At 40.4% G+C, this 16,598-nt stretch overlaps 2 protein-coding genes across 5 annotated transcripts in view; both read left to right on the top strand.

The window, feature by feature from the left end:
* The window catches only part of tbcelb (tubulin folding cofactor E-like b), a 50,571-nt gene extending 50,347 nt beyond the window's left edge, over positions 1–224 (top strand). The window contains exon 9 of the mRNA XM_087254604.1: positions 152–224. Within this exon, the coding sequence (XP_087110730.1) occupies positions 152–182 (31 nt within the window). The 3' untranslated portion in view covers positions 183–224. The remainder of the gene's footprint in view (positions 1–151) is intronic.
* The window catches only part of tecta (tectorin alpha), a 62,188-nt gene that overhangs the window by 3,210 nt on the left and 42,380 nt on the right, over positions 1–16,598 (top strand). For all 4 annotated transcript variants that reach the window (XR_015491913.1, XR_015491912.1, XM_087254300.1 and 1 more), the window contains exons 2-13: positions 152–224; positions 620–759; positions 3,106–3,393; positions 3,520–3,657; positions 3,774–3,939; positions 4,071–4,303; positions 5,329–5,508; positions 5,664–6,234; positions 8,640–9,253; positions 9,575–10,145; positions 11,785–12,434; positions 15,364–15,468. Coding sequence is in view for 2 of the 4 variants with exons in the window: in XM_087254300.1 (XP_087110426.1) it covers positions 161–224; positions 620–759; positions 3,106–3,393; positions 3,520–3,657; positions 3,774–3,939; positions 4,071–4,303; positions 5,329–5,508; positions 5,664–6,234; positions 8,640–9,253; positions 9,575–10,145; positions 11,785–12,434; positions 15,364–15,468 (3,720 nt within the window). In the remaining 2 variants the exon portion in view is untranslated. The remainder of the gene's footprint in view (positions 1–151; positions 225–619; positions 760–3,105; positions 3,394–3,519; positions 3,658–3,773; positions 3,940–4,070; positions 4,304–5,328; positions 5,509–5,663; positions 6,235–8,639; positions 9,254–9,574; positions 10,146–11,784; positions 12,435–15,363; positions 15,469–16,598) is intronic.

Here is a 16,598-nt window from a genome sequence, read left to right as displayed (position 1 = left end):
AGAAAACAGTGTGTTTAAATTTGAAAGATATTACACTGTGGTTCTTATCTGATCTGCAACCCCCTCAAGGGTGGTGGCGCTACAGTTTGCGTTGCTTATATTTGATACTCTGAGTATTTAAAGTCAAACATGCGCATCAATGTTTTCGTAGGTGTTTAGGATGGTCAGAACAGGCACTTTAGTCTCTCTGCTCCAGCTCTTCAGCACCCTCGTTCCCAGCGGAGGTAAGGGATGTCTTTCACTACTCTCTATGAACACTCTCAAGAGCATTGATAGTGACTAACAGACAAAAAAGAGCCAAGGAACTAAACAAAGAGCCAATCAATTAAGTAATTATGTTGTAAAAGACTGAAAGGTCAAGGCCCAAAACCTTTTCTAAGTCAGTATAAGTGACTTCTTCAGCATGAAAAGAATGTTTCGATGTCAGGAGGCACATAGTAGTCAACCTTTGAAGTTCATTCATTAACGTTGTCCTAAAACTATTGAACAACACCCATACTTGTCTTAGAACCATTTTGAAACCACTTCAAATGTTGAATACTGTGACCTACGACACATCACTGAAGTTATGTACTGTAAATCTGCTTTTCACTATATCATTGTCTTTTCCTCTCCGTAGCCTTTTCTCAGGATACCCTTTACCCCTTTGGACCAGCTCACAGGGATTTAGAAACCCCTAAGATGGACGATGGCAGTTCCCCAGAGATCCCACTTCTAATTCCATTTATATTCTTCAATGTGCCCTATAGGTCTCTATATGTAAGTGTCCAAAATAAGAATGAGAACTGTGAGAGAAATCGACAGAAATCTCATTAAAACCTCATAGACTTTCAATTCAGGAACTTAGGGTGCATGTCAATCAGCTCCCTTGTTCAGTAGTGCACTGATCAGGGAGTCAGCCATTTTAAGTGCTGTCTCAATCATAAAATTCTTCCAGTGTACTGAAACATTCATTTCCTGAATGCACTGTGAAATTCATCCTATCGATGCTCACTATACTCCCTAATGGAAGTTCAGAGCCAAATCATCAAACATATTGACAAAGGAAAGATATTTTTCTAAAAAGAAACTGTTTTTATTTATATTTACCATGAAGGAACATAGCCAGACAGGCTAAGAACAATCTAGCAAACATTTATAATTGTTTAATGGTTGAAATGTTGCTGGTGTGTCAAACAATACAATTATTTAGCTATAATGTACTTTTAAAAACTTGGAAAATGTTGGTTATAAATTTTAATTTCAATTAAATCATTTAACTAAATGGGTTGTTATCAGTGGTTATCAGCCCATAGAAAGAAGCAGGGGCAAGGAGGCAACTGCTGGTACACTGCAAAAAATGCTTTTCTTGCTTAGATTTTTTGTCTTGTTTCTAGTCTAAATATCTAAAAATTCCTAAATCAAGAAGAATTTTCTAAACAAGCAAAACACATTGTCTCGTTTTGAGAAATAATATGCCAATATTAAGTGAGTTTTACCTTAAAATAAGACATCAAACATCTTACATCTTACATCAAAAGAAAAAACAAGATTATTTTGCTTACCCCATTGGCAGATTATTTTGCTTATTTTAAGGTAAAACTCACTTAATATTGGCATATTATTTCTCAAAACGAGACAATGTGTTTTGCTTGTTTAGAAAAATCTCCTTGATTTAGCAATTTTTAGATATTTAGACTAGAAACAAGACAAAAAATCTAAGCAAGAAAAGCATTTTTTGCAGTGTAGGCAGTTCAATATCAATCTATATGGTGCCTGCTCATGCTATTTGGATCAGATGTCGGTTATTATGCATTGATATGTAAGGACAATGGTTTTGCTCATTTCCCAATAAGGGTTGTGTTTAGAAGTAGAATATGGGGGCACGTCTCATTTTTAAAATGGTAAGTTTTACAATTGATTTGGGGTCTTTCTCATTCCTCAATGACAGTTGGGTTTAGTGGTAGAATTTGGGGGCATGCCTTCTTTTTAAACCTGTTACTTTTACATTTTGGATCTGGGGTCTTTCTCATTCCCCAATAAGGGTGGGGTTTATGGGTAAAATTTGGGAGTATGTCTCCTTTTTAAAATAGTACATAATACATTTTCGATCTGTGGTCTTTTTTCGTTTCCCAATGACTGCTGGGTTTAGGGGTAGAATTTGGGGGCACGCCTCCTTTTTAAAATGATAACTTTTACATTTTCGATCTGGGGTCTTTCTTATTCCCCAATGGTGGTTGGGTTTATGTGTAGAATTTGGGGGCATGTCTCATTTTAAAACAATGTAACTTTTACATTTTTCATCAAGCATCTTTCTCATTCCCCAATGATGGTTGGGTTTATAGGTAGAATTTGGGGGCATGCCTTCTTTTTAAGATTGTACGTAATACATTTTTGATCTGGGGTCTTTCTTGTTCTCTAATTAGGGTTAGGTTTGGGGGAAGAATTTGGGGGCATGGCTCTTTTTTAAATCGAAACTTTTACAATCTCTCGTCCTTCTCAATCCCTAAAGACGGTTGGGTTTAGAGTGCCGTTTGGGCGGACGCCTCCTCTATAAAATTGTAAATTTTTAAATTTGACAGAAATCAAATAGGGTTGCACAGTGGCGCAGTGGGTTGCACATTTGCCTCACGGCAAGAAGGTCCTTGGTTCAAGCATCGATTGAGTCAGTTGTCGTTTTTGTGTGGAGTTTGCTTGTTCTTCCCGTGTTCACGTGGGTTTCCTCCTGGTGCTCCGGTTTCCCCCACAAGTCCAAAAACATGTGGTATAGGTGAATTGGGTAGGCTAAATTGTCCGTAATGTATGTGTGTGAATTATTGCATATATGGATGTTTCCTAGTGATGAATTGCAGCTAGAAGGGCATCCGCTGCGTAAAAAAAACATATGCTTGATTACTGGCTTAACCCTTGATTACTAAAGGGACTAAGCCAAAAAGAAAATAAATGAATAAATGAATGAATGGATTAATGAAATCATATAAATTCTACTCTTCCCAGTACCCAAATTCATGTACACTACCTACTTATCCATGATCTCTGGGGCTAGGAAGCTGATTGAGTTGCACCCTTAGGTAATCCCACAGTCTGTTAAGCAATCAGCGTGTGACAATCTTTTTTCCCCAACAGGTCAACAACAATGGCGTAATCTCCTTCAACATTCAGGTGAGTCAGTTCACTCCAGAGGCTTTCCCCCTCAGTGACAGCCGCTCCTTCATTGCTCCTTTATGGGCTGATGTGCATAATGGCATACGTGGAGATGTGTACTACCGTGAAAGCACAGACACAGAGATCCTGGAGAGGGCCACTCAGGACGTCAGAAAATACTTCAAGAATATGGTATCCTTCACTGCCACCTGGGTCTTCATTACCACCTGGAATCAAGTCACCTTTTACGGGGGCAGCCAGACTACACCAGTGAGAAAAAAAGAGATATATTCTTTTGCTTCAGGGTTCATACGGATACTGTAAATTCTTGAAAATGCTTGAATTTTAATCTAGATACGAAACGATAATTGGACCAATCTGTTTTTTTTTCCTCAGGTAAATACATTTCAGGCAGTTCTGATCTCCGATGGCCATGCTTATTTTTCAATGTTTAACTATGGAGAGATTCACTGGAGCACCGGCACAGCAAGTGGAGGGGACCCTCTTACAGGCCTGGGGGGAACTACAGCACAGGTAATCTGGAAAATCAGACTTTTCTTCTGGCTCTTTGTGTCAGGTACATTTCCACCCTCTGAAATCACGCGACATCATGAGATGACATCTTTCTCTGCTATAACTGCACTCTCTAGGCAGGGTTCAATGGTGGGGATGTCAGCCATTTCTTCAACCTTCCAGGCTCCCGTTCAAACGAAGTGGTCAACATTGAACAGACCACTAATGTCAATGTCCCTGGAAGGTGGTTCTTCCGCATTGATGCTGACCAAATAGACCCAGCAAATGGCTGCAGCTACATTGGTACAAAGTGCATGTATTGATAGAGAATTATACTATAACTTTTTATATACATCTACATCATGGATATTTAATGTTTTTACCTCAAATCTCCATTTCTCTCAATGTGTCTATGGCATTCTTAAATGTTTTAGGCCGATTTTACAGACGTGGAGAGGTTTTCTGGCTGTCAGACCAGTGTACTCAACGATGTAGGTGTCTTGATCTGGATAATGAGGTCATCTGCCATGAAACACCATGTGGTCAGTTAGAGACCTGTGAACAGGTGGAAGGGGCTTACTACTGCCAGCCCACACGCACCAGCACCTGTGTGGTGTTTGGAGACCCTCACTACCACACCTTTGATGGGTTCCTCTATCACTTTCAGGTAAGTTATACAATGAACCCACATTCCAATTTTTTCCTGATTTCGGCACGAAAGGGAGTTATAGGGATTCGTAAATGGAAATGTTGAATTTTTCCTTCAGTCATCCACAATGATTTTATGCAATAGGAGCACTTAATCTCTTCTGTACACAGCTTTTTAAATTAGAAAATGAAAGAGAGAGGATTACTTCCAATAAATGGAAGTAGGCTTTGTACAAATATGTTAACAGTATGGGTATGAGGTGTCACCACTACCATGACAAATTTAAAAGATAAAGGTTGGTAATCAATAGCTGAGGCACTTTTGCAGCCTAGCGAGTGACTACTGGAATCACCATGTAAACCAGGGGTGTCAAACTGCCTTGCACAGTTTAGTTTCAACCCTTCTTCAGCACACTTACCTGTAGTTTCCAAACAAGCCTGAGGGACTCAATTAGTTTGATTAGGTGTGTTTAATTAGGGTTGGAACTAAACTGTGCAGAGCTGTGGCTCTCCAGGAACTGAGTTTGACACCTGTGATATAAGCTAACAAATCAGACAATAACAGAGACATTTATAAGTAACGCGGCTTCTTGGTGACAGAAAATGCGTCTTAGACATTATGTGATGCAACGTATAGTCTTGCCTATTTAGTACTCATGACACACCAAGATTTTATCTAGTCAAATTCCATAATCTTCTTTCTTCGAAATCGACTATAAAGATTGTCTTAAATGGGCTTAAGAAGAATCCCATTTTAATTTTTAAATCTTTAAATGGGAGGGCAATTTGCAGTCCTGGCACTTTGTCCTGTTGATCTTAACTTTAGACTTCACATTTCATCTCAGTTCAGTGAGAAAATGTAAGATGTTATAAACCTTTTGTATATACAGTTGTTTTAGTATGCAAAGAAAACCAGGTTCAAATCCTGATCTATTTTAGATTACAATTACAATGAATGAAGTGCATCTGATATTAAAATAACTTCAGCTATGCGAGAATCAATCATTTATCAATACCATGCAATCTCCTTGATCTCTAATGCAGGGTACTTGCTCATACCTGTTGGCTCGCCCATGCTGGGAAATGCCCGGTTTGCCCTTTTTCAGTGTGGAGGCCAAGAATGAGAACCGTGGTGTGCCCACGGTGTCCTGGCTGCGGGACGTGACAGTAGAGGTGTACAATCACCGTGTTACACTACCCAAAGGAACTCTGGGAACTGTGCAGGTCGGCTCTCTTCATGTTTTAAAATCCGAAGCTACTCCTCCCACTAAACTGTGCAATCAGCATGAATAGCAGCTTAGAAGATTAAATTGTTTCTACAGGAGACAGGCGATATAACCTTTCTCAATGTCTTTCACTTTGTGTTTCTGTTGTTCCAGGTGGATGGCCTGATAAAGACTCTCCCTGTTCAACTTCAGCTAGGCGCAGTCAAGGTATACCAATCTGGCGTTGCTGTCGCTTTGGAAACAGACTTTGGTCTCTTGGTGACCTATGACGGATTGCACTACGCCTCCATCTCCCTCCCCAGCTCTTATTTCAACAACACTTGCGGCCTATGTGGTAACTACAACGATGACCCTGCCGATGACCCTGTGTTGCCAGATGGCTCTCTGGCAGAGAGCGTAGTGGAACTGGGTGGTAGCTGGCGAGCTGAAGACACAGATTTTCGTTGTACAGACGGCTGTGCCCAGAACTGTAGCATGTGTGAACCGGCAGCTGAAGCGTTTTACTTTCGATCAGACTACTGTGGGCTCATCAATAAGACTGATGGGCCATTCAGAGACTGCAGGGCTGTGGTAGACCCAACAGCATTTGTTTACAGCTGCGTTTATGATATGTGCAGCAATCGTGATAACATCACCACCCTGTGCCAAGCTATACAGGCATATGCCCTTGCATGCCAAGCCCTGGGAGTAACCATACGACCCTGGAGATCACGCTCGTTCTGTGGTGAGTGATATCAGGTGTGACCTTAATTTAACATCAGTAGAGAGGGCTTTTAGACAGGTTAAACCAAGGGTGTGTCTCAATCTGCTCCCTTGTTCAATAGTCAGTGCTGTCCCAATCGCAATGTCTTTCCAGTGCAATGAAACGTCCGTGCCCTAAAAAGCCCCACAGTGCACTGTGTCACCTACAGTACTATTCGAGTAGGTTCTACATTTGAATTTAAATCTACAAAACCTTTAAAAAAGTAAGTTCTGTATAGCATGAATCTGGGTAGTATAAATGTAATGTGGACATACTACATGACCTACCCGTGTCAGTTGCGTCACCTCACATAGTAGTCAAAGGTAGTAGGTAGTAGATAATGTTTTGTGAATACTACTCGGCTCACATACTGTTTTTAACTTACTATATAGGAGGGGTCCCCAACCCTGTTCCAGGAGAGCTACCTTCCTGCAGATTTCAGTTGCAACCCCAACCAAACACACCTTTCTGTAATGATCAAGTGCTGCTTCAGGTCCTATTAATTGGTTCAGGTGTGACTGATCAGGTTTGGAGCTGAATTCTGAAGGAAGGTAGCTCTCCAGGGACAGGGTTGGTGACTCCTGCTTTATAGTATGCAAGTATGCATTTTTTAACAAACTATATAGGAGGGGTCACCAACCCTGTTTCTGGAGAGCTACCTTCCTGCAGGATTTCTGTTGCAACCCTGCCCAAACACACCTGTCTGGAATGATCAAGTGCTGCTTATGGTCCTATTAATTGGTTCAAGTGTGTTTGATCAGGATTGGAGCTGAATTCTGCAGGAAGGTAGCTCTCCAGGGACAGGTGACCCCTGCTTTAAGATACTGCATATGTTTTCCTAAGGGATGTTTGCATAAGATCAACATCTCTTGTCACACTCAGGCCCCGTTTACACTAATGCGTTTTAGTTTGAAAACGCATAAGTTTTGCTACGGTTACGCCATCCGTCCACACTACGCCGTAGTTCTCGAGCGCCGAAAACGGAGCTTTTTGAAAACGCTGGAAAGGCCGTTTTCATTCTAAAACGCTGCTGCTCTGTTTCAGTGTGGATGGGAAAAGACGGAGACATCTGAAAACGGAGGCGGGGCTGCAAACGTTCACCTATCTGATTGGGGCTTTTCCTCAATATTAAGTAGCCCACACACAGTTCAGTCTCGCATCCTCTTCTTGTAAGTTAAGACTTCGCAAGTTTGATCAAGGCTGCAGTCTCCCCCTTTTCAGTTTGATATGGAAAACATACCGAGGACACGCGTAAATCTTCAAAGGGAACAGTGTACTTTATAACTTCATTCACATCACCTTGGCTACATTGTTTCACTTTCTCAACAATAAAATGTAAACATGATTTAAGGAACTGCCTATTTTCATTTTAATATTAGCAACTTAACAGACAGCAGAAATGTTGAGGCGCCGTGCTGCATATATGAGCGTCATCTTCACTGTGTGGATATTTATAACAAAACGGAGCCTATAACAACTGCCTCCTTTCAATTTCAGTGAAAATACGAAACGCACCCTCTCTTTTGCTGAATATCAGTTTTAATAATCGATAATTATAAAAGTATAACATACAATATGTTTATACATAGTAGGAAATAAAGGCAAGCGATCAGTCAATGTACCTGGATTAATCATTAACTTATCTTTGCGCTTAACCAAAACATGTTATCCGTGAACAAGTAACTTAATAGATTCCAATGACCAAAGTCAGGGAATTGGCCTATGTCGTTAGATAAAGACAACAACATGAATGAAATATCACGTTTAGCAAATATAGTGAGATTAGATCCAGCGGGAGATGCTTGATGAGCAGTCCGACAAGCAGAGCTCTCATCTGGGTAGAAATGCTGCAGCGCTTGCCCGAAAGTGTGTGTGGTCACGGGATGTGCGTTTTTAGCATTTTGGTGTGGACGGAGAGCTGTTCAGAAACGCTGGGTAAAACGCGAGTGTGGACGCGGATCGTTTTCATTCTACAACGCCGTTTTAAAACTAAAACGCACTAGTGTAAACGGGGCCTCAGTGTCCTAATGTGTGTTGAACCAAGCTAATCACTGTAATTACTAGTGCCTAGATTCATGTGCATGACCTTATGATCCATAACCTAAGAAACTACACACAAAAAAATAGTTTGTTTATTGTTCAAACTACTTATTTAAAATGATGAGACAACACAATTCTTGAGATTTTTTGGGACGGCTTTTTGTTCAATCCACTTATATTTGTTTAGTAAACAATTTGTGTTGGAACAACCTGAATGAATTGTGTGGAACCTTGCAGTTTTTTTACAGCGTAGGGAGCTGATTGAGACGCACCCCAAGTATACATTGTCTTTTCTGTGCTCTCTTTTGCACTAACCTTCCATTTTTCCATTTGCTACTGACTCTTAGCACTGACATGCCCTGAGAACAGCCACTATCAAGTCTGCACAAGTGCATGTCCTGCCTCCTGCTCCGACTTAACATCTCATCTCTACTGTGCTCATCCATGTACCGAGGGCTGCCAGTGTGACCAGGGTTATGTGCTGAGTGGCAGCCGCTGTGTCCGTCGTTTTGAGTGCGGGTGTGAACGTGACGGCCTGTATTACGCCCTGAACGAGACTTTCTGGGCAGGGGAAGGGGGTGAGGTGGGTGAAGACTGCTCCCAGCGTTGTGTGTGTGGCCCGGCGGGTGAAGTAAAATGCTTCAATGACTCTTGTGGCGAAGGCGAGGTATGTGCAGCAGAAGTCGGGTTGCTCGGGTGTTACCCTCGTCGCGAAGCAATATGTTCGCTATCCCAGTCACAAATACTGGCCACATTTGATGGGTCCACGATGCCATTCCCTGATGAAAGCTCATTCTACTTGGTCAAAACTTTGGGACGTTTGCCTGCAAATGTAACATCAGTGGAGGTGAAGATTGGAAGGAAGCTTGTGAATAAAGGCCCTACGTGGTTACGACCAGTGGTTGTTAGGGTTGGTCATTTGGAAGCACAGATAGGCGGCTCAGATTTCGACTTGATCAAGGTTTGTGGTTACTTTCATAAACTCTAATTTCAAGAAGAAGAAACAAATCAGTTTCCAGGCTTGTGAATAAAAATTGACAATAGAAATTTAATTATTTCTACAAATACTCCTTAAAGGGATAGTTTACCCAAAAATAAACATTACTCAGAATTTAATCACCCTCAAGTGGTTTTAAACCTTCACCAGTGTCTTTCTTGTCAAGGACTTCAAGGAGTGTAAATGATTTCCTGGTGAACTATCCCTTTAATACACTCAATATATTGCTCAAAACAAGAAATATGATTGTATGATTGTCCTAATGATGTCATACCCCTCTTCTAGGTCAATGGTGAACCAGCAATTGTTCCTTACGTCCATCCAGTGGAGCCTCTAATGATCTACCGATCCTCTGGTAATACCACGGTGATTGAGTGGAGTGGCTTGGTCCGCACTCGATACTCACGTCAAGGCCTACTAAACATCACTCTCTCCACTCTCTTTTACAACACCACCTGTGGTCTGTGTGGCTTTTTCAACGGAGATCCAATCGATGACCTCCGGCTACCAAGTGGAAGGCAGGCCGATTCAGCCGACCAGTTTATTGAAAGCTGGAGAGCTATTGCAGACGATCTGACATGCAATGGCGATTGTGAGGACTTGTATCGCATGTGTACAGATTTACGGCAATACCAGAGCCCATGGCTGTGTGGGAACATCAACGACCCAGGAAACAGCTCATTCCTAGCTTGCCATACAGCGGTTAATCCGTCTCCTTTCTTCAGGAACTGCCTCTACAACATGTGTGTAAGGGAGGGAAACCGTTCTGCCCTGTGTAACTCCCTGCAGGCTTATGCATCCGCTTGTCAGGATGCTCAGATCAACCTGGGAACATGGAGAAGTGCTACCAACTGCCGTATGAGTTTTGATTGATTCTCTCTCTTTTAGGGATGGGCGATATTGTATGGGTATCATTTAAAGTATACCGGTAAAGATTCTGCCCGTGGTAAACTAGTTTACTTATTGTAATAATAATGTTAAAAACCTATAATTTATGTTTTGCATGTTTGAATAATTACCAGTAAAAATTGACTTATTGTAATAATAACGATAAAAGCCTATCATTGGTCTGTGCAATAAGTTATTGTTTACAGTTGTACGTGTGTTATAGTTTTGCAGGTTTGAACCTGTTTACAAAAAGGAGATTTACTGGCATATTTTCACTTTAGGTTTACTTCATATCACCAGTTGCAAGCAATAATCATTTTTGTGTCTAGACATGGTTTAATATGATAGAATGAAGACAAAATCATAATATTTTATATTAAATAAAGGCGGATGCTTATAAAATTGCCAGGGGGCCTTGAAGAACCCAAATAATAACTGTATAAAATCATTTGTTTAGTTTCTTCATGTTTTATCCATTTCTACCATCTTGATCCTCTTTGTAAGGATGGCTGATGCAAGACTAAAGTTTCGACACGGCCTCGAGATTCCGAATTGAAGATGTTTCAAAACACTGCTCAGAAACATTTGGAAACACATAGGTCACGTGATTAAAGTAACTACATTCCGATAGCTGACAAATCTGCCTTTGATTGACAGGGTCATAAACAAAACCACAATCTCTCGTAACCTAGTGGAATGTGCTGTGAATGACCTGAGATCGAATACCTACTTGTAAAGCATTCGGAAATTGTGACTTAATATCTTAAATTAATAAAAAAATAAATAAAATTCTGACCAAAGCAACACATTTATTTCCAAAAAGTTAATTCATCCATAGAGGCAACCACTACAACCTCAGCCGCAACCATGCTTATAACTTTCTTGCCCAACATCACCTCCCCACTCCTCCATTTCCCAGCAGTGTTCACTTTCGTATGCGATTCGAACTAAGTACATCTGTATGCCAGTCAAGTAAACTAACCACTCCATGATGTCTCGTCAAAACAATAATAATTCCTCACCTCACCTAACTGTTTTTAAGAGCAATACTTAAAAAATGACCACTAGGTGGCACTGTACAGACAGGTTTGGAAGTGTCGACACATTTGCTTTCGACTGTTTCATTGTTTCTGAAAGCTTCGCTCTGCCCACCATTACCTTTTTGATGTGATAGCTCACCCTAGCTGACATTGTTTCTTCAGTAACATATATGTGGAGATTGTGTGAGGCGCACTCTAGTGTCCAGTATGAATGAAAAAGAAATAACATTTTAATGGATGCTCGAAGTCTCGAACTCAAAGCTCTGCTTCTGTATGGTATACGATCCTGAAAAGCTTGACCAGCTGCTTCAGTGTGATTAAATATGGTTGAGCTCTGCATGACGGCAGGCATCCAGAAGCAGAGTTAATGATTTTATTTTGGTAAAATAAAATCAAATGCTTTTCTCAGTGGATACATATCATCAATAATATAATTCAAACAATAAATACTAGAAAATATTCTGATATCATTTTAAGTCTGTATCGACCATCCCTACTCTCTTTACCCGTTAAGATACCTTCCATGCATGTCACATAACTATTTTTGTTGTTTTTTTCTTTCTTTAGCTCTACCCTGCCCAGAAAACAGTCACTTCGATGAGTGTACATCTGCATGCCCTCTCACCTGTTCTAATCTGGATGAACCAGAAGAGCCGTGCCCTCTACCCTGCTCTGAGGGCTGTCAGTGTGAGGAGGGTTTTGCCCTTCGCGACGGCATCTGCGTAGCACGCAGTGACTGTGGCTGCTTTTACCTGGGTCGCCAACTGGCCACCAATGAGACATTCTGGACTGACTGGGAATGCCAGGAGCGCTGTTTCTGTAACGGCACCGACAACAGCGTCTACTGCACCTTCTCACCCTGTCACCCAGAGGAGTACTGCCAAGAGAACGAAGGCCTCTTTTTCTGTCAGCCCAGGACTGAGGCCATGTGTGCTGTTGCTGGATATGCACACTTTTTGCCATTTGGAGGTGTGCCGTTTGACCTTCAGAGCAGCTGTACTCTTCGTCTTGCCACTACTGACTGCGGAGAAGGAGATGAGGATAGCTTTGGAGGACTAGACAGTGCTGAGACAGTTCTGGGAGGACTGCCCAACTTCCAGTTATCAGTTCGGAATGAAGAAAGAGACACTGGCCAGGCGATATGGGTGCGAGGATTTGTTCTGGAGGTCTACGGATATGAAATTGAGGTGTCACGAAGCTTTAAACATACAGTCACGGTAAGAATGTGTCAATGATGACTAATGTAAATTGTAGGTGTTTGTTCTAATGGCCCATTTCCACTGAGTGGTACAGTACGGTACGGTATGGATCACCTTTATCAGGCTTGTGTTTCCACTGCCAAAAGGGTACCAATGGTACCAATTGGTAGGCGTGGTGTACGACAGAAAGTTTCAGTCGATGCCATTCTCGCTTGAGGAAATGTCAAAGTAAAGCTCTATGGGTCCTTCACATATAAGAAGCACCTCTCACAAAACAGAGGCTTTCTACACATAAATATTTGTATATAAATGTCCATTACTAACCTTTCTATGAACATAATTTGATTATAACTGCAGATCATCAGACTGTAACATCTGCAATTATATAAAAAAAATAAATAAATAAATGCAACATTTACGAACACATACAGACCCTTACAGTCTCCAATATTTTACCAACTACAGACAAACTACACACAGCATACATTTAGTCCTTATTTGGGTAAAAAACAACACAAAATACAGCCCAGTCAGAGCAAACCTCTCATCTGTATCTTTAATCTTCACCAGCACATGTAAACTCTTGCTAGAAAGTTATTCTGTCATTCTGAGTTCATAATAGTCCAAAAGATGATCATAATAGTTGAACATGGCAGTTTGTTTGCTGAAAGAATCATTTGCTCCTTTGTTTTTCCAGTTTCTTCTTTGTTTTTTTGCGCTTCACTCTCCCGTTTGTCCATTTCTGAAAGGATCGGATGTCAGAAGCGATTCAATGATCAAGCGCATGTTATTAATATGAGCTCAAGAAGTTTGTTGTTTCAATGTAGACGTACTATTAAAAGGGGCTTGTAAAACAACGTCAGGACACAGCAGATTTTGTTCTTCTTAGCTTTGTGGCTGTTCATCAAGACGACAACAAAGTTTTGTTTGAGCTTGGGTCAACCATGGCTTGTTATTATATGTATATAGTATTACGGTGTAAAGGCTGTGTTTTTAAAAATGCCTGTTGCTTTGTTTTCATTCTCCTGCTTGTGTGCGCTAGTGACTTATCTCTGTAAACCAATAGTGTTCAGCTGCGCATCTAGCTCCATCTTTTGGTACCCTTTTGTCGTGCTAGGTACCCTTTGCAAAGGGTACCCAAAAAGTGGTAAGGTACGGTTCGCTTTTTGGTACCCTTTGACAGTGGAAACGGCCATAAAAGCATACCGAACCATACCACTCTGTGGAAACGGGCCATAATAGTGCCAAATCCAAGAGTCAAAAATAGTTTTTTAGGTACAGTATTGCTTTACATGAAAGGGGTGTTAAGATTCATACGACTTTTATAATCTTGACATGGCACATGTCTTAAATATGAATTAGATATTATGCATGCTTATGACAAGTGTCATTGGCTGTTATGCCATTTTAAATGCTAAAATAACATTGTTTGAGATGTCTTTGTCATGACAACTTGATATAATTTGTCATAAATGTATCATGAACATGATTTTCATGAGGCAATTATAATTGTTTTATGAATTTTATATCAGTGTCATTAATATATATATATATATATATATATATATATATATATATATATATATATATATATATATATATATATATAATTACAGTGTTGTAATAAATGCTTTACAGAGTATTAAAACTTAAATGACATTTTATAACAAATTTAGTTTGTTCCTATGAAATAAAAACTGTGAAAAATATTCACGATATTATAAAGTTCTCATGACTCTCATGTTTATGATAGATTTATGACAAATTATGTTTTGATAATGTCCGGTTGTCATGACAATGACAAAGACAGGTTGTGATTGTATTTGGTTGTCAACCCAGCAGGCACAGGATGTCAACATGATGTCAGATTGACGTTGCACCCCCAACGTTAGGGACTTTGCATTTTGAGTGGAATGAAAAATATGTTGACGTCAGAACCTGAAGTCAGAGTGAAACGTTGGATGAACGTTAAATTTTGGTTACTTTTCAATGCAACCTAAAAGCAACCAAATATTAATGTTTAAATGATGTTACAGCTTAATGTTGTGTGGACGTTACCACTATGACTTCTATTCCCCAACATCACGACCTAACTCTAACCTAATGTTAACGACTTTTAACGTTGTGTGCCTGCTGGGAAGTTGTCATAACGACATCTCAAACAATGTTATCTTTGCATTTTAAATAGCATAACAGTGCTTATGACACTTAAGGACAGTTGTCATAAGCATGAACAAAATCTCATTCACGTATGATTATAAAGGTTTCATGAACCCCACCTTCATGTTAAGTGTTACCGTTTTTGACAACAACATCATGATTGTATTTGCTTTGCCATGTGTGCAGATATGATCCAAAGCTTAATTTGGATCAGTACAAAATTCTACACCTGCACTGGAACAGACAGCTACTGTACTCATAAACATTTGGGCCATTAGCTTGAGCGTCAAACATTTTATAAATCACAAGAATTCACGTGTAATTCTAGAACACCACCTTTCGAAGGTCAAACTCCTCATTTTTATGACACAAAGTTATTTTAATCATCCAGACAGAAGAGCCAAACAAAGGAGTAAATTTTTCATGTGAGAGGTATAATATTTCAGCCATCATCTGTTAGCATACTGGAGCAGATACAGAGGGAAACTCATAACTGAGTGACGTCTGGAATGAGTTCACAACGCCATTGGAAGATCTAAGGAACTTTAGATCAAATAAAGATTGAGGAGGGAAGAAAACGAAGTTAGAGAACGAAAGAGTGAGTGATTCATCAAGAAATTGGCTTTTGAACTCATGTTAACAGATGCGAACAAAAGATATAAAGAATTCAATTAAAGGAATTTGAAGCATAGCAAGGACGTGGGGGAGAAAGGGATGACTCATGCATGAAAGAGACTATTACTGAGACAAGTGTGAAGATTTGACAGAATCTCTTTATCTCTTTTAGGTGAATAAGGAGCGCCTGTATCTGCCTTTAAAACTGGGTCCAGGAAAAGTTAACATCTACACCCTTGGTCTGCAGTTACTTGTGGAAACCGACTTTGGTCTGAAGGTGGAGTGCAAATCACTTTTTGCTTGTCCCACATAGTAATCTGACTGATATATGGCAAATTACATATATGATTTTATAATAAATCTGTGAGGCAGCACAAACATGCCTTAAATTGTTTAAATTAAACTGAACAGAATGCTATTAAAGTGATGTTTACACCATTTCTGCATTATGAAATCGTGGCGACAGCTGGAGGCTTGTAGTACACAGCATGTTGTTGCAATGTTTACGTTGCTGATCCTTTACTTCCGAGTTTCTTCCCTGCTGAAAAATCCAGCTTAAACCAGCCTAGGCTGGTTGGCTGGTTTTAGCTGGTCGACCAGGCTGGTTTTAGAGGGGTTTTGGCCATTTCTAGGCTGGTTTCCAGCCATTTCCAGCCTGGTCTTAGATGGTCTGGCAGGGAGATGACCAGCTAAAACCAGCTTGACCAGCCTAGCCAGGCTCTGAGCCCAGCCAAAACCAGCTATGTCCAGCGTTAACCAGGCTGGTCAAGCTGGTTTTAGCTGGATTTAGCTGGTCATTTTCCAGCCTGACCAGCTAAGACCAGGCTGGAAATGGCTGGAAACCCCTCTAAAACCAGCCTGGTTGACCAGCTAAAACCAGCCAACCAGCCTAGGCTGGTTTAAGCTGGATTTTTCAGCAGGGTTCCCACCGCAGCCTTGCTTTCAAAATGGCGGCCGTGTGAAATAAGCGTATGAAACGTTGCATTTTGCTTGGAAATGAAAATCGGGTTGACATCAGAACTCAACGTCAGGCCAACACTGTAAAAAATGCAAGGTTTCACACAATTCATTCCTGTTGTCCCAACACAAATCGATAAAGTTAACTTAACACTTTTAACAAATGTATGTGGATTTAACATAAAACAATTAAGTTGTCCTGATGAAATCTCAATTGTGTTGTTTCAGCTCATTTTAAATAAGTAGTTTGAACAAAATTTTTTTTGCATTGAATGTAGGATACTATAGACCAGGGGTGCTCAATCCTGTTCCTGGAGATAAACCTTCCTGCAGATTTCAGTTGCTACCCATATCAAACACACCTGCCTGTAATTATCAAGTGGTGTTCAGGTCCTAATTAATTGGTTCAGGTGTGTTTGATATGGGTAGCAACTGAAATCTGCAGGAAGG

Source organism: Danio rerio, chromosome 5 (genome assembly GCF_052040795.2).
Source record: "Danio rerio strain M-AB ecotype USA chromosome 5, GRCz13ab, whole genome shotgun sequence".
In the NCBI taxonomy this organism is placed as follows: Eukaryota; Metazoa; Chordata; class Actinopteri; order Cypriniformes; family Danionidae; genus Danio; species Danio rerio.
This window is presented reverse-complemented; position numbering and strand designations above follow the sequence as displayed.